This window comes from Dipodomys spectabilis, unplaced genomic scaffold (genome assembly GCF_019054845.1).
Source record: "Dipodomys spectabilis isolate Male_0828 unplaced genomic scaffold, ASM1905484v1 ptg000032l, whole genome shotgun sequence".
NCBI lineage: Eukaryota > Metazoa > Chordata > Mammalia > Rodentia > Heteromyidae > Dipodomys > Dipodomys spectabilis.
Window position 1 is genome coordinate 1,762,346 of NW_024870709.1, and position 27,411 is coordinate 1,789,756.

Below are 27,411 nucleotides of genomic sequence, written 5' to 3' on the forward strand. Positions count from 1 at the left end.
ACTCGACCGGGCTCCTCAGTGGGCGCATGCGCGCGAGTCACGACTTGCGTGGCGGTACTGGTGTGCGCTGGGCTCCTTGCTGGCGGAGTTCCTGGTGGGTGGTCACCATAGTTACTTCTGGGTTCCTCGAGTGCAGTTCCCTGAAGGTGGTCTGATTCTTGTCCTCCAGAGAGCTCTCTTCCTTAAAGGCATTACTTCTGAAGGCTGGCCAAGATGGGGAGCAGGTAAATTACTACACTCCTCCTCCTCCCCAAAGACCCCGAACCCCTTTCCTCAAAAACCCAAACCCAAACGACGACCGTAATTCTATTGTGGGAGAGATAGGAGAGCCATGCTCCAGAAAGAAGGTCTTCAAAAGGGAGGAGTTCACCGCTTGGCCATCCGTACTGAGTTCATGATGTTGTTGTAAAGAATTGGGGGACACATGGAGGTAGCGAACAGGATAGTTTATTAGGAAAGGAAGACAAACGGAAATAGGTCAGGTAGGAAAAATAATACAGAAACCAGACTTGACTGTCAGCACATCTGAAAACAGGTGCAAGGAATAGTGTAATATTCTAATGGTAGTTGTGGTGGGAAAATAATTGGGGATATTTGATCATTCTTGCTATTACTGTTGTATCAGTTAGGCTCAGGGATCTTAAGGCTGATCGTGTTTAAATTTGAGTCATTAGGACCAATGCTTGGGCATCCCTTTAAACAAAGGACAAATCCTGCCAGATGCTCCGCGTCAAAACAGTTATCTATTGCAGTATTTTCCTGTGCACCTTGTGCCCCGCCCCCCCGCCCCCCTATTTTCCTACAAGATTTTCCCAGGATAAGTGCTTTTCAGATGTAAAATTTTCTTGCTCAGTGTCCTAAGCACACTAATTATTTAGGCAGTCAGACAAGATCAGAGTTGTCCTTTTATTTTCTTTTTAAAAAATGTATGTTGCAACCTAAGGGAGTGTAAAGCTTAAAGCAAATAGTGCCTAAACTTTTAGTCGAACTATTTGTCAATACATTTGTGTTTTGTTTTAGTGCCTATTTATTTTTAAAAATAAAGTTGTTAAAGTTTGCAAGGTCTCTGTTGTATCGATGTCCATATCGATGTCCATAGATGTTAGGACATTCTCTAAAACGAACGTAGAATTATGTGCATTATTACATAATTTGAATTGGAAAAGAAAATCGTTTCTAATTATTATCCTGTTGTTGTACCCTTAGAGCTGTCTTATTATTAACAAGGATTAACCTGTGCGCACATGGTTCCTTCCAAGTTAGTCCATTGAGCAAGACACTATGGACACCATGGCTAACAACCATCATTTGCAGCTTCCTAATGCCCTGCTTTCCTCAGGGACAATGGAAATTACCGTGCCTGGGAAAATACTATAAATGGAAATACACCGCCTACCTATGCCAATCTGTATTTAAGGAGCATTACACTATAGCAACGCGATTTTTTATTTTTGCCAGTCCTGGGGCTTGAACTATAAGCCTAGGCACTGTCCCTGAGCGCAGTTCTAAGCCAGCCTGGGCAGGAAAGTAGGTGAGATTCTTTTCTTCAATGAAGCAGCCGTTTTTTTAGACGGAAGTGGAGCTTTGGCTCAACGGGTAGTGCGCTAGCATTAAGGAGAAAAAATGCTGTGGACAATGCCCAGCCCCAGAGTTTAAGTCCCAGAACCAACAAAACAAAAGGCACCAACCTGCTCTATATTTAAAAGTGCCCACTATACTCCAACAATAGCAGCACCTGCAAGTGACAATAGGGTTGGGATGGAGATGTGTAGGGGGAAAAAAACGGACTGAGAAGCGGGCCAAAAAACTCCTCCTTTAAGTTTCGAGTACGCCTGGTCGGAATCCTAAGATTAGAGCACTGACGGCTTCCGGGGTCGCGGCGTTGTGCGCATGCGCTAGCGCAGACGCTGCTACTTTCGCCAGAATGGTTTGTGAAGTCCGAGTTGCGGTTCCCTAGAATTTCCTCTCTTTTTATGAGAGCTGGGAACCGTGCAACCAGGAAACACAGGGATGCACCAGGGGCCACGCTCTAGGTGAGTCTTTCATCAGGCGCCAGTGATAATGGGGTCTGGGCACTCCGGGAGGGGGCTTCAGCGTTCTTCTGGAGTTGGACGTGATTGACTCCGCCTTCCCTCGCGCTGCCCACTGCTCATTGGCCAAAGCCCGCCTTGGCGTTTCTTGTCCCGCCCACAGCCTTTCGCTGGCCCAATCAGTTATTAGATGCGACAGCGCCTGGCTGCCGGGCCTTTTTCAGAAACGTGTCAACCTGTGTACTCTGAACTGTGCCCTTTGTTTTAGAGAAATTACACACAAGGACAAGAGGCTCCTCGCAGGACGCTCTCACAGCAGTCACTGAAATCGGCAGTCATAAAATGATCTCGAAGGTTATTATTTGTTGGGTGAGGAGAGCAGTGCGATCTCAGCGAAATTTGTCAAATAAATGACTTGTGACATTTCCTTTCATAGTTGTTCTTGCCCGGATCACTGTCCTGTATTTGCTAATTACAGTTCACCAGACCCAGATTCAGTGGGACCCTCTGCCAACTTCAATAGTTGATGACTTGAAACAAGCTCTAAATAAGTGCTGTTGACTCTCAAAATTATACCTTCAGTCTGTAAACTACTTAATTGTAGTAAACTGCCTGCTGGACATCTCAACTTAATAGTTGACTTAATAGGCACCTCGCAACTTCCTGTGTCCAAAACCAAGCTTCACCTTTCCAAAATCATCATTCCTCTCTACATATATGGCAAGTCCATCCTTTCAGTATCTTAGTTATTCTTGCATAGCTGACATAATTCATCATTAAATCTTGTTGGTTCTACTCATCATATGTCCAGAACCTGAACGTTGCTCACCACCTTAACCACCACTACCCTAATTAAAGCCACCATCCTCTCTTCCCCCAGGTCATTACAGTGCTTCTCTGGTCCTCCTGCCTCCCGCTACATTTTCACTACATTGTAACTGAGGTGACAACCACAGCTGTGTTCTTACAGGAAACTCAGTAGTGGAAGGATTTGTTTCCAAGGTCCTTCACATGGTTTTTGTCAGCAATCAATTCCGCAAGGGTTATGAGAATGAAAGACCATTTTTCTGTTGACTGTTAATAGTTCCTGTCAATGTGGGCATTTCTAACATGTTCTATAGAAGGAACTAATACCATTTGGCCTGAAAAAGAAATGTTCTAGTTCAGATAAGTTTGTGATAGTCAGCATATACTTTTGAAACCCTGGGTTTGATTCCTCAGCACCACATACACAGAAAAAGCTGGAAGCGGTGCTGTGGCTCAAGTGGTAGAATACTAACCTTGAGCAAAAGAAACTCAGGGACAGTGCCCAGGCCCTGAGTTCAAAACTAAGGATTGGCAAAAAAAAAAAAAAGGTATGCCTGTGTAATTTGCTGAATTTGTCCAAGATAAATACTATCCCAGTTTGGGTGATAGGATGAGAACAATATCAACCACTATCTCAATTGGTCAATTAGTACTCAGTTTCCGTAAGTAGACCTCCTGAATTTAGTTTTGCATCACTTAGCATTTCAAAAGTTTATTTAAGCACTAAATATCATATGCAATGATTTTTCCCCCATCCTGGCCTTGATAACCTATCCTGGTAAATAGTGTGTTAGAGACATCAGTTGAAGATGCACTGAGAATAGGGATGATGTCAATTTACACCATGATCTGCGGAGACAGTTCAGTGTTACAAGAGTGCTGCTTGTTTTTCTGATTTCTCCCAACATGCTACATTTAATTATTTCTATAAGGCTTAATGTGGTTTTGCCAGGATCCATTGTGATTACTTCTCTGTCACCTATGGGTAAAGTTTCTTGTTTTTTGTTTTCAGGGGGAGGGGAGCTATTCCCAAGTACTATAAGATGACCTACCTAAGTAACTGAATGAATACCATTTGGTGATATTAAAAAATGATCTAGCTGGGCGTCAGGGTTTACGCCTGTAATCCTAGCTACTCAGGAGACTAAGATCTGAGGATCACAGTTCAAAACCAGCCAGACCAGGAAAAATCCATGAGACTCCAATAAGCCACCAGAAAACTGCAAGTGGCTCAAGTGGTACAGTGCTCACCTTGAGCTGAAGAGCTGAGGGACAGCTCCCAGGCCTAGAGTTCAAGCCCCATGACCAACAAAAAATAAAAAATGATCTAATGGTAGGGTATGGGACAAGAGACATAAACAGAAAGACTTGTTTCTAAAGAACTTGAAAAAGAACAGGCTGGGAAGGTGGCTCAATGGTAGAGTGCTTGCCTTGCATGCATAAGGACCTGGGTTCAATTCCTCAGCACCACATAAGCAGAAAAAACTGGAAGTGGTGCTGTGGTTCAAGTGGTAAAGAGCTAGCCTTGAGCTGAAGAGCTCAGGGATTGCACCCAGGCCCAGAGTTCAGGCCCCATGACCCTCCCACCCCTACCAAAAAAAAAGAATTTGGAAAAGATCGTCCAGCCTTTGTGAATAGAATCTACTCTTAGTATCCTAAGGTTTGTGCTCAGTCTGTAAAATTAATAGCCCTGTCATAAACTGGGATAAATTCACTCTGCTGGGGAGCTATCAGTGATTGTCTTCATTGGTCTCCATGGAAACCTAGAACTGCTGCTGCCTAACTGCCAGTTGTGTGAACTCTGTCCAAATGATGATCATTGTAATGGCAATACAGCACATGAGTTGATATAGATACATTACACAGTCCAATTAGGAAGCAAGTATCTGATAGGAACATATACACTCAGTATTAAAATCCCAAAGAGATTGTTTTTTATTTTTATTTATTTTATTTTTGGTTGGTCGTGGGGCCTGAACTCTGGGCCTGGGCGCTGTCCCTAAGCTCTTCAGCTCAAGACTAGTACTGTACCACTTGAGCCACAGTGCCACTTCCAAGTTTTTCTGCTCATGTGGTACTGAGGAATGGAACCCAGGGCCTCATGCTTGCGAGGCAAGCACTCTACCACTGAGCCACCTTCCCAGCCCTGTGTTATTTTTTTTTTATAAAAAGGCTATTTAGCCCTGGCGCTGGTGGCTCACGCCTGTAATCCTAGCTACTCAGGAGGCTGAGATCTGAGGATCGTGATTCAAAAACAGCCCAGGCAGAAAGTCTGTGAGACTCTTATCTCCAGTAAACCACCAGAAAATTAGAAGTGGCACGGTGGCTCAAGTAGTAGAGCACTCACCTTGAGCTGAAAGATCTCAGAGTCAATGCCCAGGCCCAGAGTTCAAGCCCTAAAACCGACAAAAAAAAAAAGGTTTTTTAATTTATGGAGGTATGGCCAAGTTCAAAAGAGCCATTACTACCCTTGGCCCCAAATTCCAGCTATATCCAGGTGCTGTTATCTTCTAGAGTCCTAGCCATTGATACAGTTGTGCCAAAGCAGAAAAGAGTAAAGAAATGTACCATAGCCTCTTTTTCTTCCATTTCTTCCCCATCTTGCCAGGACATTGTCTGAACCCAGTCACAGGAAAGACACAAATGTCTGAAGTTTATAAGCTATAAATGCTAGCTGGCCAAAGTCCAGCAAAGAGAAAGGAATGATCAAGAATGAGTTTAGAGGGTAAACAAAATATTGAGCATGAGAGAATATAATCCAAACAAAAAGCTCCTATATTAGGCCTTGGAAGTTGGAGTTATCAGAAACGGACAGGTTCAAGTCCATACAGCTTGTCTTCGATATCCATGGGTTCACATCTATGTATGCATCCAAATATAAATCAGAACTATTCAGAAAAATTTCACCTGTACTGAACAGGTTTGTTTTGGTCATTATCTGTAAACAATATAGTATGTTGATTTACACAGTATTTACACTGTATTAGGTGCTATAATTTGGAGATGATATGAAGTATACATGAGGTTATGCAGAGGTTCTATAGAAATGTCTTTTTCTTTTTTCTTTTTGCTAGTGGGGTTGAACTTATGCCCTGGGCACTGTCCCTGAGCTCCTTTGCTGAAGGCTAGTGCTCTACCACTTTGAGCCACAGAGCCACTTTCAGCTTTCTGGTGGTTAATTGGAGATAAGAGTTTCATGGACTTTTCTGCCCAGGCTGGCTTGAAAGTACTACTATGCTATTTACATAAGGAACATTTACATCCTCTGTGTTTGATGTCTGCAGAAGTCCTTGAATCAGTCTGTTTTGGATATCAAGAGCTAATTGTGGTATGTTCCTTGTGTTCAGAGAAAGACAACCCCTGCCACTAGTTTTGCTTCTTTCCTGCCTCAAAGATCTTCCTTCCAAAAAATCTCACGATATTTTCTTTAATTGTCTAAGTCTTACATGTCCATGAAGTTTCATCCAGATCCTGGACTTACTCTTGTCCTGATCCTGGACATTTAACATAGCTTTTCATCATTGTCATTTTACTAGATATCCATCCTGATGCAGATACTATACAGAAAGTCATCATAGATAAAGCTTAACGTAAGATAGCTGCCCAATAAACCTCTACCAAAGATGAGAAGGAATAACATGAAGATAATGCTGACCTAAATAATGGTGCTGAATTTCACAAAGTCGTATTTCTTTAAGAAGGTAAGTCAAGTTTTCCTTTACAGCAATGGAATATTTTTTTTTTTCCCTTCAGAAGTTTAATGCACTGGGCACTGGTGGCTTACACCTGTAATTCTAGCTACTTAGGAGGTTGAGATCTGAGGATCAAGATTTGAAGCCAGCCTGGTCAGGAAAGCCATGAGACTATCTCCAATTAACTACCAAAAAGCTGAAAGTGGAGCTATGGCTAAGTGGTAGAGCAATAGCCTTGAACAGAAAAGCTCAGCGACACCACCCAGGCCCTGAATTCAAGACTAGTACACACACAAAAAGGTGAAATCCTTCTTTTATTCACTTTACACTAGAAGTATAATTAATCTTAAAACTTCAGACAATATAAAAATATGTGAATCGTAAAATGAAAATCGTTTCTTCTTTCTCTGAACGTCATAGACTTTCTTGCCTAGGCTGGCTTCAAATTGTGATCCTCTGACCTCAGCCTCCTGAATACATAGGATTAGAGCCATGAACCACCAGCACCTGACAGTATAGCTTTTTGACTACCTAATTTGTTTTCTTCAATGAAATTGCTCATTGTGGTAGTTGGAAATGCTAGATGAACTGTTAAAATAGAGGTGACTTTACTGCCTAGTTTTATGCCCTTCACTGAATTCTTAATTTTTGTCATTAACATATCAAATCTGAAATTAGAATGCATACAGTAAGCCCTTGATAACTATGAATCCATAGTTCTTGGGAGAACACCACGGAGGAAAATGTGCACATGTACACACTGCATGATTCATTTATTCTATGATGCTACCCTATTTCTGCTAAAGACGTGCTATATTTTAACAAAACTAAAACTTTCACTTTGTGGGTTAAATTCAGCACACTAACCATTATCTTGCTCTTTGGGAATGATTTGTTTTTATATTTGCTGTCATATTTTATATTTTGTTACATTTTTCACAAAGCTAAGGACAGAAAAACAATTTAAACACAATTGGTGATGACATGGGACGAAGAACTTTCTCACATCAACTAAGTACTGTAATGCTAGAATTTAAATTGTCATTGAAATTCTTTTATGTATTTGTGGACTTGCTTAAGACTGTGTAATATAGCTGCACCTAAGGTGGACTTCTAGTAAGTATAATTTTAGTTAATACCTGTTAATCTATTGAGTTTTCCTGAGAATGTGTCAATTGTCTTATCTTTATCTCTTTAGAAACATGCAGATGTCCAGAAATGATTGAGATGGAGCAGGCAGAGGCCCAGCTCTCTGAGTTAGAGCTGCTGGCCAGTATGTTCCCTGGTGAGAATGAACTCATAATGAATGACCAGCTGGCTTTAGCAGAACTGAAAGAGTGTATTGAAAAGGGGACAATGGAAGGGCGATCTTCAAAAATATACTTTACTATCAATCTGAACCTGGACATATCTGAGGAAGCAATGGTACTTGTTTTGTTTTTGGAAGAATTAGAGCATGTCAAGACTTGAAGCAATATTTATTGCATTTTTCTTCCTTGTTTTCTCAGGGGATGTTTTCTCTGGCTTGCATTCTTCCCTTTAAATACCCTGCAGTACTACCTGAAATTACTGTCAGGTATGTTACAGAAATTCTGTCACTTTGGATATCAAAAGTTATGAGAATGACAGCAATTCTTGAACTGTTTTCCTTTTCAAGAAAATTGATTTAATTTTTCTCGTCTTTCCCACCAGATCAGCATTACTAGGTAGATCCCAGGAGACTCAGCTCAACACAGACCTGAGCGAATACTTACAGAACTGTATTGGAGATGTGTGTGTACTGAATATCACAGAATGGGTTAGAGAACATGCCTCTGGCTATGTTAGCAGATATGCCCCATCATCCCATGTCAGGGAAAGTACAATCCAGCCAGTGACTCCAATTCTTACAAGACTCTGGATCTATAGTCATCACATCTACAACAAATGCAAAAGAAAAAATATTCTAGAGTGGGCAAAGGAGCTTTCCCTGTCCGGATTTAGCATGCCTGGGAAACCTGGTATTATTTGTGTGGAAGGCCCACAAAGTGCATGTGAAGAATTTTGGTCAAGGTTTGCTTTCACATATTTTATATTTTATGTCAATAATTGACGTTTGTTCAAAAGAAGATTCTAAGCTGGGTGCTGGTGATTTATGCCTGTAATTCTAGCTACTCAGGGGGCTGAGATCTGAAAATCTCTGTTTGAAGCCAGACTAGGTAGAAAAGTACCCATAAGACTCTTACCTCCAATTAGCAATTCAAAAACTGGAAGTAGAGCTGTGGCTCAATATAGTAGTCTGCTAGCTTAAGCAAAAGAGCTCAGAGACAGCTCTGAGTTCAAGTTCCATAACCAAGAAAAAAATATGGAAATAAGTTTGCCCTACAGTTGTATCTCCATATGGATTCAGCCCCTTATTTAGTGGATTAAAACAGATAGCACTTATGGCCAACATTACCCCCTCATGTAATATAGTACATGTAAGTGCTGTTCCATAGAGATCAGTTGAATGAATTGAGCTCCTGTCTATGATGCTGTCTAAGATCCAATCATTTACAAGTCTCTTACTCTTCTCTCATCTTGCTTATATTGTAGCTTTGTAAAAACAAAAAAGGTGTGGGGGGTTGCTATTAGTCTTTTTGTTCCTCTATCAATAATATTTAGTTTCTGAGAAAGTCCTCAAGCAGCAAGTTAGCAATTTCCACCTTTATGAAAGACAAGGCAGTAATAGTGGCCATCAGTGGTTTGGGGATAGGATCATGTCCAGAATCATAATTGCTTAAAATAAAGCTCTGTAAAGTAAACACATATTTACTTAGAGAAAAAGCCATTCATAAACCTGGTTTATAAATTTTGTGTACAGTGCTATAAATATCTACTACACTTTGAAATTTTTTGCTTGAAAATTTCTTTCTAGACTCCGAAAATTAAATTGGAAGAGAATTTTAATTCGTCATCGAGAAGACATTCCTTTTGATGGTTTGAATGATGAAATGGAAAAACAAAGGAAATTTTCCATTTTTGAGGAAAAAGTGTTTGTTGTTAATGGAGCCAGAGCAAACCACATGGACTTTGGTCAGCTGTATCAGTTCTTAAGTGCCAAAGGGTGTGGGGATGTCTTCCAGATGTTCTTCGGTGTGGAAGGACAGTGAGTGAGTTGAAGAATGGCTGAAAAAATTTGTCACTGATGGTCTTTTTATCCCCCCTCCCCCCCAATCTTTCTTGAAAGATAAAGTAATTTAATTTCAAGTCTATTCTACAATATTAGAGAGAAAAATAAGATAATCGTATAGTTGAAAATGTCAAGAATGTTATGATTAGGGCTGGGAATGTGGCTTAGTGGTAGACTGCTTGCCTAGCATGTATGAAGCCCTTGGTTTGATTCCTTAGTACCATATAAACAGAAAAAGCCAGAAGTGGTGCTGTGGCTCAAGTGATAGAGTGCTAATCTTGAGCAAAAGCAGCTCAGGGACAGTGTCCAGGTTCTGATTTCAAACTCCATGACTGGTAAAAACAAAAACAATGTTATGATTGAAAGCAGATCTGAGTTTCAAATTACAGTCTTTAAATTATTAATAGACATTTCCATTCCCTTTACATGACTTCACTAAAGAATCTGGGAAAGTCCTTCCAGTCTCTATTCACTTATTCATGGCTGAGGGAATAGAGCTGTGAGGTTACTGGGAAAACACTTGCTTTAAAGTGATTTGTGCAACTAAGTTACCATCTACCACAAACACCAAAGTGTTTGGGCCAAAAGAGTTAAGAGATCCATTCCCAATGTGGTCTAGCTGCTGACCCAACACTGGTGCCTGGCCCAACACCAGCACCTACCTTTCTATACATACAATATCATGAAATAAAATCAGTAAAATTTTTATGCTTATTACTAGTGATCCACAGCTAGTTTGTCATTCTTTTTCAGACCTTTAGTTTTTTATCTATCTCATTTGAAACACACATAGTAGTTAAAATGGAGTTTTAAGCTCGTCTGTTTTTGTATTCTCATGTTCTGCTTTGCACTTGGGCTTGTTGAGGTATAGGAACAGCTTCAACTTTCTGTAAACAAGCCTTGATTGGGAATTTGGTGCTGGAAAACTGATTTTTAACAAATTTTTCATTTTGGAGATAGCTTTCTTTTAACTTATTTCTGGCAGATTGACCACTGATAAGCACTGATTTTTGGAATCATGTATTCGATATTCTTTAAGAATCCAAGTTAAGCCGGGCGCTGGTGGCTCACGCCTGTAATCCTAGCTACTCAGGAGGCTGAGGATCGCGGTTCAAAGCCAGCCCTGGCAGGAAAGACCGTGAGACTCCTATCTCCAATAAACCACCAGAAAACCGGAAGTGGCGCTGTAGCTCAAGTGGTAGAGCGCTCGCCTTGAGCTAAAGAGCTGAGGGACAGCGTCCAGGCCCAGAGTTCAAGCCCCACGACCGACAAAAAAAAAAAAAAAAAAAAAGAATCCAAGTTAATTGAGGTTGGAGACATAGTGCATTGTGGATTTTGTGGATTTTGTTTGGTTTACTCTGTGTGTGTGTACACACACATGTGGGGCCTGAACTCACATTGTCTCTTGGCTTTTTTGGCTCACTGATGGTGCTCTACTAAGCCAGTAGTAACCCAGAAGTAGCCTCCATTTCCAGCTTTTTGCTGCGTAGTAGGAGATTAAGAGTCTCAGGTTTTTCTTTTGGGGCTGGCTTTGAATCTCAGTCTTCACATCTCAGCCTACTGAGTAGCTAAGATTAAGAGGCATGGGCTTATTTTTGTTTTGTAAACTCCATTAACAGAATGGCAGTTCATGACATGACCATTTTTTTTTCAGATGTGGAAGATTTGTGAAATCAGTAAATTCTAGTTTCAAAAGGTGTTCTGTCATACTTTGTGTCAACTTCAGTAAAATGCTAAGTACTAGGCATCAGTACTTTTGAGGTCGAGTATGATCACTGATACAAAGAACAAAGTAAATCCATAAAAATTCAGCCAAAGTGCAGTAGGAGGCTTCCACTTAAATACAATCTGATGCCATCCCGTTGGGGAAAATAAATCTATAATATGCTTTGCCATCTATCTCTGTGAAATGTCAAGGGCTGATGGGTACAGGGTGTAGGGCCCAGGGAGGTTACTGCTCCATGGGCAGTGTCCTGAGAAACCAAGCAGCTCCTAGTGTCTGTCCTAGGATTGTTATCAACATCTAGTGCTCTCCACGGCCCTCTCCACTGCAGTAGGCCCCACACATAGCCAGAGGCATATGGCACAGGGGTGAGGAGCTTTGCCACTGGTCACTCATGCATTAGACAACTGGGCTCCATGCTGGGAGCCAGGCAGGCTTGCTGCTGCAGTTGGAGATACAGATTCCTTATATGCAGGCTCCTCCAACTTGAGCATCTCACTGGAAGGCCAGCTGTCTTATGACTGTTATCAACAGACAGTGCTCTCCAGGGCCCTGGACTTTGTCACCACAGTAGACCCCAGGCAGAGCCAGCCATATGAAGCAGGGGTAAGGAGCCTGCCACTTATCAAGCATACGCCAGACAACTGGCGGGAGCTGGGAGCCAGGAGGGCTTACTGTTGCAGTTGGTGATATGGAGTCCTGATATGTGTGCTCCTCCAGGTTGGCATTTCACTAGAAGGCCAGGTGCTTCCCCGTGCTGAGATGGGCTACTTTTTATTTCCCTTTTGGTTGCTAGCTTTTGGACAAAGCAGCACTGATTTCATTGCAGTGAAGAGAATTAGAAAAATGGCTTCACCCTTGGGCCTCTGGTGGTGCCTTCAAGATTTAGCCACCCAGATTTTATCCAGCTGCTGAAATGTAGCTTAATTTTTCCCTTAGGGATACTTGACATTTTTTAGATTGTAGTAATCCTGTTCTCCCATACCACTCAGTATAGAAATAGAACTATATAGAAAATGTAGACATAAACATTTTCAAATCACATATAACCTAGTGTCCAAGGCAAGTTAAATTTTGGCCATGTTTTAATATTTTGGGCACATGTGTTTACTTCCTCTTTCTTTTCTTTTTGTACCATCTTCGGGCTTGAACTCAGCCTGGGTGCTGTTCCTGAGCTGTTTTTGCTCAAGACTAATGCTTTTCCACTTGAACCACTTATGGTTCCACTTATGGCTGTTTATTAGAGATAAATATCTCATAGACTTTCCTGTACTAGCAGACTTCAAACGGAGACACTTGTCTCTCAACATCTTGAGTAGATAATACAGGCATGAACTACACTGGTTTTGTTTTAAACATAATACTGTACAAACATTCCCATGATATTAAAATATTTTCAACAGATTTAAAGACTACTGTATGCAGTTGTCTGAGACCTCAGAAGTGCATTGCCTGGTTCTTTTTAGGGGTTCAGGAAGACTAAAGCCAACTACTGCTGGTCAAAGCAATTGATGTGACAGGGTAAAGGCAGCTTATTGGGATCCCTTCTGGCAGCCTAGTCTCCCACTAGCTCCCCCTGTTGATGGAATCTAACAGTAAGCTAGTTGAATAAAGGAGAAATAATTTGCACTACCAAATTTTCACTGAGAATGAAAAGAAGGCTTGTATATAAGAGCCAATTTCTGGCGTGATGCTGAGAAGCAAAATAACTAAATGAGTGGATCTATGGATGTTAATCAGAGATGAGATTCTCACCCAACTTTGAACCACGATCCCCAGATCTCAGCCTCCTGAATAACTAGAATTACAGGCAGGAGCCACCAGCACTTGGTTCTGTTTGAAGTGCTAATGGGTTCTGCCACAAATAAGCAGCACTTTTGGTATGGAAAAAAGGAGGAGGTCTAGAGAATAATGAAATCTTGAGCAGTACTCAAGTTTTCACAAGGGGAATCTTGCTGAGCGCCGGTGGCTCACGCCTGTAATCCTAGCCACTCAGGGGGCGGAGATCTTGCATATCGTGGTGGGAAGCCAGCTGAGACAGCATAGTCCGTGAGACTTTTTTATTCCTTTTTTGCCAGTCCTAGGGCTTGAACTTAGGACACTGCCTTTGAGCTTCTTTTGCCCAAGCCTAGCACTCAACCACCAGAGCCACAGCACCACTTCCGGCTTTTTCTGTTTATGTTGTACGGAGGAATCGAACCCAGGGCTTCATGCATGCTAGGCAAGCACTCTACCACTCTACCACTAAGCCACTTGCCCAGCCCCGATGAACCAGCAAAAAAAGCTGGAAGTGGAGCTAAGGCGCAAGTGGTGGAGCACCAGCCTAGAACTAGACAACTCCAGAACTGGACAACGCGCGCGCACGCGCACACAGCAAACAAAACCCTAACGGGAATCTCTGCAAGACAGAATTTGACTTACTAGCTCCGAAGAGGCTCACCTTAAGGTGATGCCGATGATCGCCATCATCTTAAAACTGGAACCCGTTCCTACCCTCGCATTTTACGGCTACCCTAGTGTAAAACTAACTCAATGCGGCAGCTCAATTCAACTCCCCACCGGTACAGCAGCGGACAACATCAGCTTCCGGTAAAGGACGGAAGGCGGGATTAGGTGCCTCGGGTCTAATCCTTGGCTTTCTATTGGCTAGGCGTGACGCCAGTCTTAGGGGCGGGTCTGAGTTATGACGTAGCCCGTGGTGAGTGGTCAGAGACGCAGCCGGGAGGCAGGAGCGGAAGTAGAGAGACAGGAAGGGGGGGGCAAGGTGGGAGGTGGAAGGGGAGGGTTGGGGAAAAAGTTGTTACGGTGACGCCCCTTCCGGTTGTAACCGGAAGTAGCGGCCCGGCTGTGTCAACCTCCGGGCTGAAGAGAGTTACCACCGCCACCTCAACCATGGGCGGGAAGAATAAGCAGCGGACCAAGGGCAACCTGAGGGTGAGCGTTGCGGGGGGCTGGTCGGCTGGCGGGGGCTGAGGGGGGGTGTCTGCGGCCTTTAGGCTCCTCGATGTGGTGGCGCGCAGCTGTGTGGCGTGACCCCTCGGTGCCGGGAGCTCCGTGTGGGGACTTGGTGTGGGGATGGATCAGCCGAGGCAAGATGCCGCGGGGCTGCGACGACCGCGCTGCACCCCGCGGAGCACGTGGAACTTCCCTTAAGAAACGGTTCGCTGCCAGCGCTGACTGGAGGAGGGCGGCGGGGGCGGGGGGCTGGGCGGGGGGCTGGGCCGGGGCTGGGCCGGGGGCTGGGCCGGGGCTGGGCCGGGGGCTGGGCCGGGGGCTGGGCCGGGGGCTGGGCCGGGGCTGGGCCGGGGCTGGGCCGGGGGCTGGGCCGGGGAGCTGGGCCGGGGGCTGGGCCGGGGGCTGGGCCGGGGGTGCTGGGCGGGGGGCTGGGCCGGGGCTGGGCGGGGGGCTGGGCGAGGGGTTGGGCCGGGGACTGGGCCGGGGCTGGGCCGGGGGCTGGGCCGGGGCTGGGCCGGGGGTGCTGGGCGGGGGGCTGGGCCGGGGGTGCTGGGCGGGGGGCTGGGCCGGGGCTGGGCGAGGGGCTGGGCCGGGGCTGGACCGGGGCTGGGCCGGGGCTGGGCGGGGGGCTGGGCGGGGGGCTGGGCCGGGCTGGGCCGGGGCTGGGCCGGGGCTGGGCCGGGGGCTGGGCCGGGGGCTGGGCCGGGGAGCTGGGCCGGGGGCTGGGCCGGGGGTGCTGGACGGGGGGCTGGGCCGGGGCTGGGCGGGGGGCTGGGCGAGGGGTTGGGCCGGGGTTGGGTCGGGGTTGGGCCGGGGACTGGGCCGGGGCTGGGCCGGGGGCTGGGCCGGGGGCTGGGCCGGGGCTGGGCCGGGGGCTGGGCCGGGGCTGGGCCGGGGGGCTGGGCGGGGGGCTGGGCGGAGGCTGGGCCGGGGGCTGGGCGAGGGGCTGGGCCGGGGAGCTGGGCGGGGGCTGGGCCGGGACTGGGCCGGGGCTGGGCCGGGGAGCTGGGCGAGGGGCTGGGCCGGGGCTGGGTCGGGGTTGGGCCGGGGCTGGGCCGGGGCGGGGGCTGGGCCGGGGAGCTGGGCCGGGGGCTGGGCCGGGGGGCTGGGCCGGGGCTGGGCCGGGGCTGGGCCGGGGGAGGCGTTGGGTGGGAAGCAGTGAACGCGGGTTGGCCATGCTGGGGTCTCTGGGATGTGGGCCTTCGTTCAGTAGCCTCCCAGGGTCGTCGGGATGAAGGCCCAGGACCCGGGATGGTGTCTGCCTGGCTGATGCCCTGGCTGGTTGCCTCTCCGTCTTCTGCCTCCTCTGCCTCGGTCTTCTCAGCTCGCTGCACTCACGCCGGCCCCTCTCTCCACGCCTTGCCTTGCCAGGCTCCCAATCCCTCTTGTGTGGCTTCCGATTTTGCACTAGACATTTTCAGCCAGGTCTGGTGAAGAACACCTCGTGTATGGTGATGACGATGAAGTTGTGTAAAGGGGTTACAATTGCATAAATCAGATTATGACCACAATGCTTCTTGACAATGACATCCCAGTTTCTTTTTCTTGTTTTGTATTTTATTATTATTAAGGTGATGTACAGAGTGGTTATGTAACTGTAAGTCTGGTACTGAGTACATTTCTTTTTTGACAATGCCACCACCTTCCTTCTCTCCCTCTCCCAGTTTTCCCCTTCTGTCCCCACTCACAAGCTGTATAGTTCATTTTCAACATAGTGTCCAGTGAGTGCCACTACTGTCACCCCATTTTTAAATCGTGACTGTCCTTTACTCTGTTCACTTTGCTTTTACTCCATTGCATTTATGACTTATAATATACTACATAATTTACTGTGATGTTTCTCTAGGAAATGTTTTGAAGGCAGATGATTTTATCCTAATGGATTTTTTTTTTGGCCAGTCTTTCAGTTTGAACTTGGCCTGGGCACTGCCCCTGAGCTTCTTTTGCTCAAGTCTAGCACTCTACCACTTGAACCACAGCATCACTTCTGGCTTTTTCTGTTTATGTGGTATTGAGGAATCAAACCCAGGGCTTCATGCATGCTAGGCAAGAACTCTAACACTAAACTGCTTTCCCAGTCCTTTTTTTTTTTTAACTGAAGTTTTTGTTAGCAAGCATAAGCCAATTACACATGCCAATTTTTCCTGCTTCAGTTAATTCTATTGATTTCAATTTCACATTTTCTTAGATCTGCAGTCTGTTTTGGAAGATACCATTAACAGTTATACTCGCTTGTTAAGTACTGCACTAAATGGTTTACTTGCATCATTGCTTAATGCCTTAATTTGTATTTAAAATTCCCTCAACATTTTATTTTTGAAAGCTCCTTAATATAAGCTAAAGTTGTAAAAATATTACAATGACAACTCGTACATTCATTATTAATATTGGATGCTAACATTTTGTCACCTTCTTTTCCTCCTCCTCCTCTTCCTCCTCCTACCCTTCCTTTCTCTTCCCCCTCCTCCGCCTCTCCCTCCTCATGAGAGTCTCACAGACTTTCTGCCCAGGCTAGTTTTGATCTGCAATCCTCAGATTTCCGTCACAGGAGAGATCCACCCATGCTCAGCTGTCTAAAAATAAGGTTATCCCAAAGAGGATAACTGGGCTTGAGTATGTGGAAAGTAATGTTATGTACTCCTGAGGAATTCTATCTAGAAGTTGTCATTAAAACTGTCATATTGTGATTGTGTCAAAGTGTTTGTTGAATGATAGATAAAAGATCAGGCCCAAGTAACTTATTATTTTACATCATTACCTACTAAACTTGTATGTATAAGTAGTTTAAATGAAAGTCAGATATAAACTTTCCTAAAATATGAAAACTATTACCACGTGATGAACTCTGGTTTTTAATATCTCATTTCAATTTTGGAAAACTTCTTTCATGAGTCTTTTTGTTTGTATCATGAGTCACTAATTGCAATAGTGGATGTCTGTACAGTTTTATAAACATTGTTCTAATGTTTAGGGAACAAAAAAAAATGGCCCCAGATCATGTTTGATAGGTCCATGGTGACAGAATTAGGACACTTGGGAAATATTGCAATAGATGAATTAGCTTAGGATAAAGGAGTAAGTCAAAAGTTTGTTCCGTGGGCTGGGAAGGTGGCTTAGTGGAAGAGTGCTTTCCTTGCATGCGTGAGGACCTGGGTTTGATTCCTCAGCACCACATAAGCAGAAAAGGCTGGAAGTGGCACTGTGGCTCAAGTGGTAGAGCGCCAACCTTGAGCTGAAGAACTGAGGGACAGCACCCAGGCCTAGAGTTCAAACCCCATGACCAAAATTTTTTTTAAAAAGTTTGTTCCAGTTGGCCCCTGTGGCTCACGCCTGTAATCTTAACTACTCAGGAGGCTGAGGATTACAGTTCAAAACCAGCCTGGGCAGGAAATTCCATGAGACTCTTATCTCCAATAAACCGCTCACAAACCAGAAGTGGTACTATGGCTCAAGTATAGAGTGCTAGCCTTGTGCTGGAAAGCTGAGGGACAGTACCCAGGCCCAGAGTTCAAGCCCCGCGACCAACAACAAAAAAGTTTGTTCCAGTTATGTGAGAATTATTAAGAAATTATAAAATTATGAGCTCTTGTTGGACTCTAGCTTATTTTCTGTTTTCTTTTCAGCCTTCAAACAGCGGCCGAGCTGCAGAACTCCTGGCCAAAGAACAGGGAACTGTGCCTGGTTTTATTGGTTTTGGAACATCTTACAGTGACCTGGGCTATGTTCCTGCTATTCAAGGAGCTGAAGAAATAGACAGTCTCGTAGATTCTGATTTCCGAATGGTGCTACGGAAACTTTCTAAGAAAGATGTTACAACAAAATTAAAAGTAAGTTTTCTTATTTCAAATGATTAAGAATTATCTTTTTGTTAAAACAAATGTCATTAGCATGTTTGATGTGAAGAAAAATGAGCAATAAGTTGTCATTAATTACTTCTTTTACAGTTCTTCTTGTTTCTGACACATAGATTTAAATTGAGTTGGCACTTAAGTTTGTTGTCAACATAGTGTCTTGTACATCTCTGTTACAATGGGTCACCCTGTATCCTTATTTCAGCATTTTATTATATCCCTTCCCCTCCCCAAATTAGAAAAATGTATATACGAGATGTAGGACACCGGAATCAAATACAGTGACAACAGGTGTTGTACCCTGGGTGATGAACATACAAAGAAACAAAAAAAAAAATCACATAGTACATTATAAGTACATTTAAAAGAACAACAAGAAAGATGAAACCTCTTGTGTCCCTGTCTTGGGGTTCATTTGCTTAGTATCAGCTGTATGGTCATATGTACTTAGCTTTTGACCTCTTTTGCTTGTCCTAGACATATACTAGTTATTGCAGATAAGGGAAACCATGGGACCTTTGAGTCTAGCTTACTTCACTTAATATAATTTTTTCCAAGTCTTTCCATTTCCTATCAAATGGGCGATATCATGCTTTCTGATGGAGACATAGAATTCCCTTGTGTTTGTGTATATGTGTGTGTGTGTGTGTGTGTGTGTGTGTGTGTGTGTGTGTGTGTGTGTGTATGCCACATTTTCTTGATCCATTCACCTACTTAGGGGCATCTGGGTTGGTTCCTATCTTAGCTATGGTGAATAATGCTGCGATAAATATAGTTGTGCTGGTAGCTTTAGTATGGTCTTATTTGTGATCGTTTGGGTAAATGCCTAAAAGTAGGGTCATAGGGGATCTCTATGTGTAGTCATTCTTTTGAGGACCCTCTATACTGCTTTCCAAAATAGTTAAACAAGTTTACATTCCCACCAACAACGCAGTAGGGTTCCCTTTTGGCCACATCCCCTCCAACATTTGTTGTTATTATATTTCTTGATTATAGCCATTCTAACTGGGGTGAGGTGGAATCTCAATGTTGTTTTGATTTGCATGTCTTTTATGGCTAGAGAAATTGAACATTTCTTCATGTGTCTATTTGCCATTCTTATTTTCTCTTCAGAGAAGTTTCTCTTTAAGTCTTTAGCCCACTTATTAATTGGGCGGTTTTTTCTTTGAGGATTTGTTGTTGGGGGATTTAATTTTTTGAGTTTTAAGTATATTTTAGATATGAGACCCTTGTCCATTGTATGGCTAGTGAAGAGCTCCCAATCTTGCTTGCTATGTCCTTTGCCAGGCAGAAGCTCTGCAAGGAACTACTTGTAATTTTAACTGAACATTTTTTTTTTAGCAGAGAATGTAATCTGAATTTTTTTTTTTATTGTGAAAATACTGTACAGAGGGGCTACAATTACATGGGCAAGATAATGAGTACATTTCTTATCAAGCTTTGTAGCCTCCTCCTTTGTTTCCCCTTCCCATCCCTTCCCATCCTCTCCCCCCCCCCCAATCCCCGCCCTCTTCCCCCCCCCCCCCCCCCCCCGCACCAATTTGTTTTTGACATAACTACTTGTACATCTCATTGTTGCAATGGGTCCACCTGTATCCCTATTTAAACGATTTGTTTTTCCCCTTCCCCTCCACAAATTATACCAACATCAAATACAGTGAAAGCAGGGGTTATACTGTGGGAGGGATAATCTGAATTTTTTTGAGGTATTTCTCTATGTTGCATAAATTAATCTGGAAGTCCTAGGCTCAGCAATCCTTTCTTTGAGTCTCTTAAGTAGTTCAGAGTAGAGATGTATGTCACCCCATCCAGTTCAACATTAAAATTGTGTGTGTGTGTGTGTGTGTTGGTCCTGAGGCTTGACCTCAAAATTGTGTGTGTGTGTGTGTGTGTCTGTCTGTCTGTCTGTGTTGGTCCTGAGGCTTGACCTCATGGCCTGGGCACTTTTCCTGAGCTTTTTTGCTCAAGGCTAGTATACTACCACTTTGAGCCATAGAACACTTCGGTTTTTTTCTGGTGGTTTATTAAAGATGAGTCTCATGGACTTTCCTGCCCCAGCTGGCTTCAAACCACAATCCTCAGATCTCAACGTCCTGATTAGCTGGGATTAGGGGTGTGCGACACCAGTGCCTAGCTCCCTGAGCATTTTTGCTCAATATCAGCACTCTGCCACTTGAGCCACAGCTCTATTCTACCATTTTTGGTGAGTAGGTGGAGATAAGAGCCTTTCCACTTTCTTGCTCACACTGGCTGAACCACAATCCTCAGATTTCAGCCTCCTGAGTAACTAGGATTACGGCATGAGCCAACGGCATCTGGTTCAACACTGAAATATTAAATTGCTTATATTTGTATATGTTTAATTAAAAAAATAAAACTGGGGCTTGGAAGATAACTCAGTGTTAGAGTGCTTGCCTTGCATGCAGGGGACCCTGTGTTTGATTCCTCAGCACCACTTAAGCAGAAAAAGCCAGAGGTGGTCCTATGGCTCAAGTGGTAGAGCACTAGCCTTGAGCTGAAGAGCTGAGGGACAGTGCACAAGCCCAGAGTTCAGGCCCCGTGGCTGACCAAAAATAAATAAGTAAATAAAGCTGAGGGCTGGGAATGTGGCTTAGTGGTGGAGTGCTTGCCTAACATGCACGAAACCCTTGTGTTTGATTCCTCAGTACCACACAAACAGAAAAACCAGAAGTGGTGCTGTGGCTCAAGTGGTAGAGTGCTATCCTTGAGCAAAAGAAAGCTCAGGGACAGTGCCTAGGCCATGAATTCAAGACTGGCTCAAAAGAAAAAAAAAACAAAAAACTGAAAAGTTTCTACTATCATAGATTGTGAAACAATTCTTTATACTTTTTCTAAATAGCACAGAAAGAAATAATGTATTTTCTTGTTATATAAAATAGACTAAGCTTCCAGAACACAATAAAAATAACCATGCACAAACATGATGGCTGTTATTCATGAATGATGTTAATAATTTTTTTAGGCAATGCAGGAATTTGGAACCATGTGTTCAGATAGAGACACAGAAATTGTGAAAGGAGTTCTTCCCTATTGGCCAAGAATTTTCTGCAAAATTTCACTTGTAAGTATGACGACTTTCACTAGGTTATTTCAGTTGTGAGCTTTTTTGGTTATAATCTTAGAAATTGTTAAGTTTAGGCTATGCAGTGTTATGTCAGCATTGTTATGTGTATTGGACCATGTTGAATTGTAAAGAATGTATATATAGGATATGTATTTTCAAAACTTAAGTTTTGCTGGACTTGGGAGGCTGAGAGAGTCATGAGTTTGAGGCCAGCTTGGATTATACAGTGAGTCTCTGTCTTAAAAATAAGAGCTAGTGAGCCTACTATAATTCTAGCTGCTCAGGAGGTTGAGATCTCAGAATTGTGGTTTGAAACCATCCTGGGCAGATGCAAGTGAGACTCCTATTTCTAGTTAACCACCAGAAAGCTGGAAATGAAGCTGTGGTTCAAGTGGTAGAGCACTAGCCTTGAGGAAAAAGAAATCTTAGGGACAGTGTTCTGGGCCTGAGGTCAATCCTCAGGACAAGCACCAAGAAAGTATAGAAGTTAGTCCTTTGGGGTTGGGAAGATGGCTCAGTGGTAGAGCGCTTGCCTTGCATGCCTGAGGCCCTGGGTTCGATTCCTCAGCACCACATAAGCAGAAAAAGCCGGAAGTGGCGCTGTGGCTCAAGTGGTAGAGCGCTAGCCTTGAGCTGAAGAGCTGAGGGACAGGGCCAGGCCCAGAGTTCAGGCTCCACGACCAGACCCAAAAAAAAAAAAAAGAAGTTAGTCCTTTATTAAAGATTCATCCTTGGATGGGCCCCTGATGGCTCCTGCCTGTAATCCTAGCTACTTAGAAGGCTGAGTTCTGAGGATCATGGTTCAAAGCCTTGTGGCAGGAAAGTCCATGAGACTCTTATCCCAATTAACTACCAGAAGTAGTGCTATGGCTCTTATCTCCAATTAACCACCAGAAGTAGTGCTGTGGCTCAAGTGGTAGAGCACCAGCCTTGAGCTGAAGAGCTCAGGGACAGTGCCCAGCCCCCAGAGTTCAAACCCCATGACTGACAACAACAACAACAAAATAATAATAATAATCCCAATACTTTTCAGTCGTAAGGAATTTTAGAAGTTACTTTATTCTTTTATATGTTTATTGTTGAAGAGCAAGAATGAGTTCCTTATAATTAAAGTCTAGATTTGAGCCTGTCTTGAATACAGTATCTTTGGAAAAGGTGAAAAGGGAGAGTTATTTCACCTGATATCTGATTTTTTTTTTTCTTATTTAAAAAGATTGTTACTATAAAGGTGATTACAAAGGGGTTTCAGTTACATAAGTCAGGTAATGAGTACATTTCCTTTTGGACAATGTTACCCCCCTTTCCTTGCTCTCTCCCAGTACTGATTTGAAAACAAGATAGCAATGAGCCCTCTCAAATCTGTATTCTCAATATTTCAAAACAATTCTTTTTGGTGCTTGAGATTGAACTCAAGGTCTAATGCATGAGAAACAGGTGCGCTATCACTGAATTCCATCCAGAACCCCTTAAAGATTGACATTAGTATAGCTCTGTGTGTAGGTAAATTCTTGTTATTGAGTCATTAGGGTATACCTAGAAATTTTGATATTTGTTTTTAAGCCACATTTATATTTTCAACAGGATCATGACCGCCGTGTTCGAGAAGCCACACAGCAAGCTTTTGAAAAACTTATCCTTAAAGTAAAGAAACACTTGGCTCCCTATTTAAAAAGCTTAATGGGCTATTGGCTCATGGCTCAGTGTGATACATATGCACCAGCTGCACTTGCAGCAAAAGATGCATTTGAAGCTGCTTTTCCTCCAAGCAAACAACCAGAAGCCATAGCATTTTGTAAAGATGAAATTGCAAGTGTAAGTTTTTGGAACTATTATGTATCTATGTTTCCTTAATTATTTCAGGGACATAAGACATAATATCTCTCTGGTTTTGTGTCAGGAAAAAATAAGTTGTTTTGTACTCTATTTGTATACCTCAGTCAACACCTCAAGAGGCTTAGTGATTTCTCTGCAGCAGCTACGTGACCTCTGATTTTATTCAGTTCTAACACTACCTGCAGGAAGTGCTAGAGGCCTCAAGATGTTGGCTCATGATCCACATTGCTTCCACTGCAAACTAAGTTCCAAATCCTGGCCTTTGTAACTTCTGTCTGACTGCTTACACACTGGGGTTCTCAGATCCCCTCCTATGTTCAATCGATTTGCTAGAATATCTCACAGAACTCAAAGAATTGCTCTACTGACATTTGTGATTTGTTACCATAAAGAATGTCATGTTTGGGGTGTATGTGTATGGGTGTATTGGTACTGGGGATTGAATTTAGAGCTTGAAATTAGAGCTCTTACTTGCCTTTTTCCTTTCAAGTCCCCTGCTTTATTACTGGAGACACATTTCCACTTTTAACCTTTTGTGTGTTTGTATATCCTGGGACTTGAACTCTGGGCCTAGGTGCTATCCCTGAGCTTTTTTTTTTTTCTCAAGGCTAGGGCTCTACCACTTGAGCCATAGCTCTACTTCCACTACTACCTTTTGGCTGGTTAATTGGTGATAAGAGTTTCACATACTTTTTTGCCTGGGCTGGCTTCAAACTGCAGACCTCAGATCTCATCCTCCTGAATAGTTAGGGCTGGCTACTGCACCCAGCTCAAAATCAGATTTCTTACCTTGTCTTTTAAGGCCTGGCCAATCTGATCCTTCCTTACCTGTTTGGACTCTTCACCCAGAACTTTCTCCCACCTCCTTCCCAACGTATTAATTGGCTCTAGTTTTCCATTTAGGCTTTCCATCCTTCATTTCTACATAGTTTTCCATTTAGGCTTTCCATCCTTCATTTCTACAGACAGAGTACGTATATTTTTGATGTTTGTAAAAGAAGTTCTGTAACCCATCAATTGATTTAAAAATAAAAGGTAACTGGGCACTGATGGCTCATGCCTATAATCCTAGCTACACAGGAGGCTGAGATCTGAGGATCGTGCTTTAAAGCCAGAGCAGGCAGGAGAGTTGGTAAGATTCTTATCTCCAATGAACTACCAAAAAAGTTGGAAATAGAGCTCTAGTAGGGCACTAGCCTTGAGCACAAATGCTTATGGACAGTGCTGAGGCCTTGAATTCAAGCCCCAGGACCAGCACAAAAACAGAAGCAAAAGGTGATTCAGTAGTATCAGAGTGAAATGTTATGCATTTGAAAGTAAGAGCTTTAGAAAATGTTTTGAGGCAATTAATTTTGTTATTCATAGCTCTTTAGGAAAAAAACATGGGTTTTTTGTTGTAAGTGAATTACTAGTTATTGAACATGTAGGTAGTTTCAATTTCTTTTTTTTTTTTTTTTTTGTCTTTTTGTCAGTTGTGGGGCCTGGGCACTGTCCCTCAGCTCTTCAGCTCAAGGCGAGCCCTCTACTGCTTGAACTACAGCACCACTTTTGGTTTTCTAGTGGCTTATTGGAAATAAGAGTCTCATGGACTTTCCTGCCTAGGTTGGCTTTGAACCATGATCCTCAGATCTCAGCCTCCTGAGTAGCTAGGATTAAAGGCATGAGCTACCGGCACCCAGCTTTCAGTTTATTTTTTTAAATTGTTTGTGTCACAGGGTTATTATAGCTGTTGGAGTTGAATTTTATCAGGTGAAATCAAATTATTGAGGCAGTATAAAAATGATTATGAAAATATCATTATAAATATTATTATTATATGTAGACAATGTATGAAACCATTGAGTTCTGCGGCTATTTAAGTGTATGACAACAGACATATTGCTGTACCTCCATTTCCTGATCTGTAAAGCAGGAAGCAGCAAACTTCATGGAGTTCTCGTAAGGATTATTTTTTTTTTTAATTTTTTATCTTTTGCTGGTCCTGGGGCTTGAACTCAAGGTCTGGGTGCTATCTCTGAGCTTCATTTGCTCAAGCATGAGCCACCAGTGCCAGGCTATTTTTAATTTTTTTAATTTTCTTGTGGGTATGGGGCTTGAACTTGGGGTTTGAACTTGAGATTTTTCACTCAAGGGTAGCACTCTACCACTTTGAGCTACAGCTCCACTTTTAGATTCATTCATTTATTTATTTATTTATTTTGGGTCCAGTCGTGGGCCTGAATTCTGGGCCTGGGCACTGTCCCTCAGCTCTTCAGCTCAAGGCTAGCGCTCTACCACTTGAGCCACAGCGTCACTTCCGGCTTTATTTTCTTTTTGCTTATGTGGTGCTGAGGAATCGAACCCAGGGCCTTAAGCATGCAAGACAAGCACTCTACCACTGAGCCACCTTCCCAGCCCTAGATTCATTTATTTTCATGTACAAAATGTGCTTAAATTGCCTGTGTGTATCAGTTCCTTTTGTCACTATAACAAAAAACCTGACAAAAATTAAGATTTAGGACTGTCCTTGAGCTTTTTTTGCTCAAGGCTGGTGCTCTACCACTACAGTGGTAGAACTACAGTGCCACTTCCAGTCTTTTGATGAGAGTTGGTGGTATGAGGCAGAAATATGTTTTCTGCTCCTCCAGCAGCAGCAACCAACTTTAGGGATTGATAGGAAAGGAAACACAATAAGATTACTGCTGCGTTTTGCCACTAGGTGAGATGAGGTTAATGAGAGTTTTAAAAATGGATTGTACTTAATTGTAGCTGTTCATCATTGACTCTGTAGGTGCTGCAGGATCATCTTCTAAAAGAAACACCTGATACACTCAGCGACCCACAGTAAGTTAAATTGTTTCTATAAATTATGTTAGGATTTGTTTCAGTCATGTGTAATCAGATGTAATGTCAATTTTTACTTGGTGATTTTTTTTTGTTGGTCGTGGACTTGAACTTAGGGTCTTGGAGCTGTCTATGAGATTTTTCACTCAATGCTACCATGTTCTCTCACTTGGAGCCGCAGCACCACTTTTGAAGATAAGAGTCTCAGGGACTTTCCTGCTTGGGCTGGCTTTGAACTGTGGTCCTCAGATCTTAGTCTCTTTAGAAGCTAGGATGTACAGGTGTGAGCTACTAGATCCCAGTTCATGTAGTGATTTCTTGTAGACATTTCAATTTCCACTGCTACATGCCAGGTGCTCTATTAAGTGCTTTTTGATGCAGGTTATCTTTCTATTTTACTTAAATTATCTGGGAACTACTCATTCAGCTCTATGAGAAGGATAATTTTTTATTTCCATACATTTACCCTTTGCATTCAGACTAGGAATTATTTTGAATTTTATTAGTAAATGTTTTTATTTGCATTGAAAGAATAGTAAAATGTTTTTATTTACTCTTGTTAAGAATTGATGCCGGGTACTGGTGGCATACATATGTAATCCTAGCTACTCAGGAGGCTGACATCTGAGGATTGTGGTTCAAAGCCAGCCTGGGCAGTAAAGTCCATGAGACTATATCTCCAATTAACTACCAGCAAAACAGAAATGGAACTGTGGCTCAACGTGATAGAATACTAGCGTTGAACAAAAATGCTCAGGGACAGGGACCATGCGCTGAGTTCAAGCCTCATGACGGACAGGGGGAAAAAAAGAGAACCCATGAGGGAATATATCAAAACATACCTTCATATTTATTCCTTAATACATGCCACTGAGGGAAATACCCATGTTCATTGATTTCAAGCTTTGACTTTTTGTCTACATTCATCTTGTTTTAGTACTAGATATGTGATTAAAATTCTGCATAATTTACATTTTGAGGGAGATTGACAGAAAGGAGTAAAGGTCAGAAATAAAGTAACTGGTAGACAATGACGAAAATTTAAAAGTGCCCATGTGTGGTTTGGCTTCTTTGAAATTCTAACGTTTATCTACTTTTCAAATCAAGAACTGTTCCAGAAGAAGAAAGAGAAGCTAAATTCTACCGTGTTGTAACTTGTTCTTTATTGGCATTGAAGAAATTGCTTTGCCTCCTACCTGATAATGAGCTTGATTCTCTGGAGGAGCGATTTAAGTCTCTGTTGTCACAGAATAAGTTTTGGAAGTATGGAAAACATAATGTACCTCAGGTATCTGAATTCTTTTTATTTTAAGACCTTTATTTTTTCCCTCTTAATTTTACTAAATTCCGTATGTGCTTTGCCTTAATTGTATTTAAAATGATCACTTCTTACTAGTTGTTTTGCTTTTTGCTACTGGAGATTGAACCATAACACCTTATGTATCCCAAGTTCACATTGTA

The 27,411-nt window shown here is 43.0% G+C and overlaps 2 protein-coding genes across 5 annotated transcripts in view; both read left to right on the top strand.

The window, feature by feature from the left end:
• Positions 1–82: 82 nt before the first annotated feature.
• Positions 83–9,757, top strand: Rwdd2b (RWD domain containing 2B). 4 transcript variants are annotated; one of them, XM_042676917.1, is made up of 6 exons: positions 83–224; positions 6,374–6,542; positions 7,728–7,954; positions 8,038–8,105; positions 8,222–8,581; positions 9,426–9,757. In XM_042676917.1, exons 2-6 carry the CDS (start codon positions 6,500–6,502, stop codon positions 9,658–9,660), a joined length of 933 nt encoding a protein of 310 aa, XP_042532851.1. In that variant the 5' UTR covers positions 83–224; positions 6,374–6,499; the 3' UTR covers positions 9,661–9,757. The 4 variants fall into 4 exon arrangements, with proteins under 4 accessions (XP_042532851.1, XP_042532850.1, XP_042532853.1 ...); XM_042676916.1 differs by lacking the exon at positions 83–224 and adding an exon at positions 1,895–2,033; XM_042676919.1 differs by lacking the exon at positions 83–224 and adding an exon at positions 1,895–2,033 and having other exon boundaries at positions 6,374–6,538.
• Positions 9,758–14,249: 4,492 nt separating this feature from the next.
• Ltn1 (listerin E3 ubiquitin protein ligase 1) overlaps positions 14,250–27,411 on the top strand; it is a 48,942-nt gene continuing 35,780 nt past the window's right edge. Inside the window, exons 1-6 of the mRNA XM_042676847.1 lie at positions 14,250–14,337; positions 17,982–18,185; positions 21,193–21,291; positions 22,876–23,106; positions 25,898–25,950; positions 27,058–27,238. Of these exons, the coding sequence (XP_042532781.1) occupies positions 14,296–14,337; positions 17,982–18,185; positions 21,193–21,291; positions 22,876–23,106; positions 25,898–25,950; positions 27,058–27,238 (810 nt within the window). The 5' untranslated portion in view covers positions 14,250–14,295. The remainder of the gene's footprint in view (positions 14,338–17,981; positions 18,186–21,192; positions 21,292–22,875; positions 23,107–25,897; positions 25,951–27,057; positions 27,239–27,411) is intronic.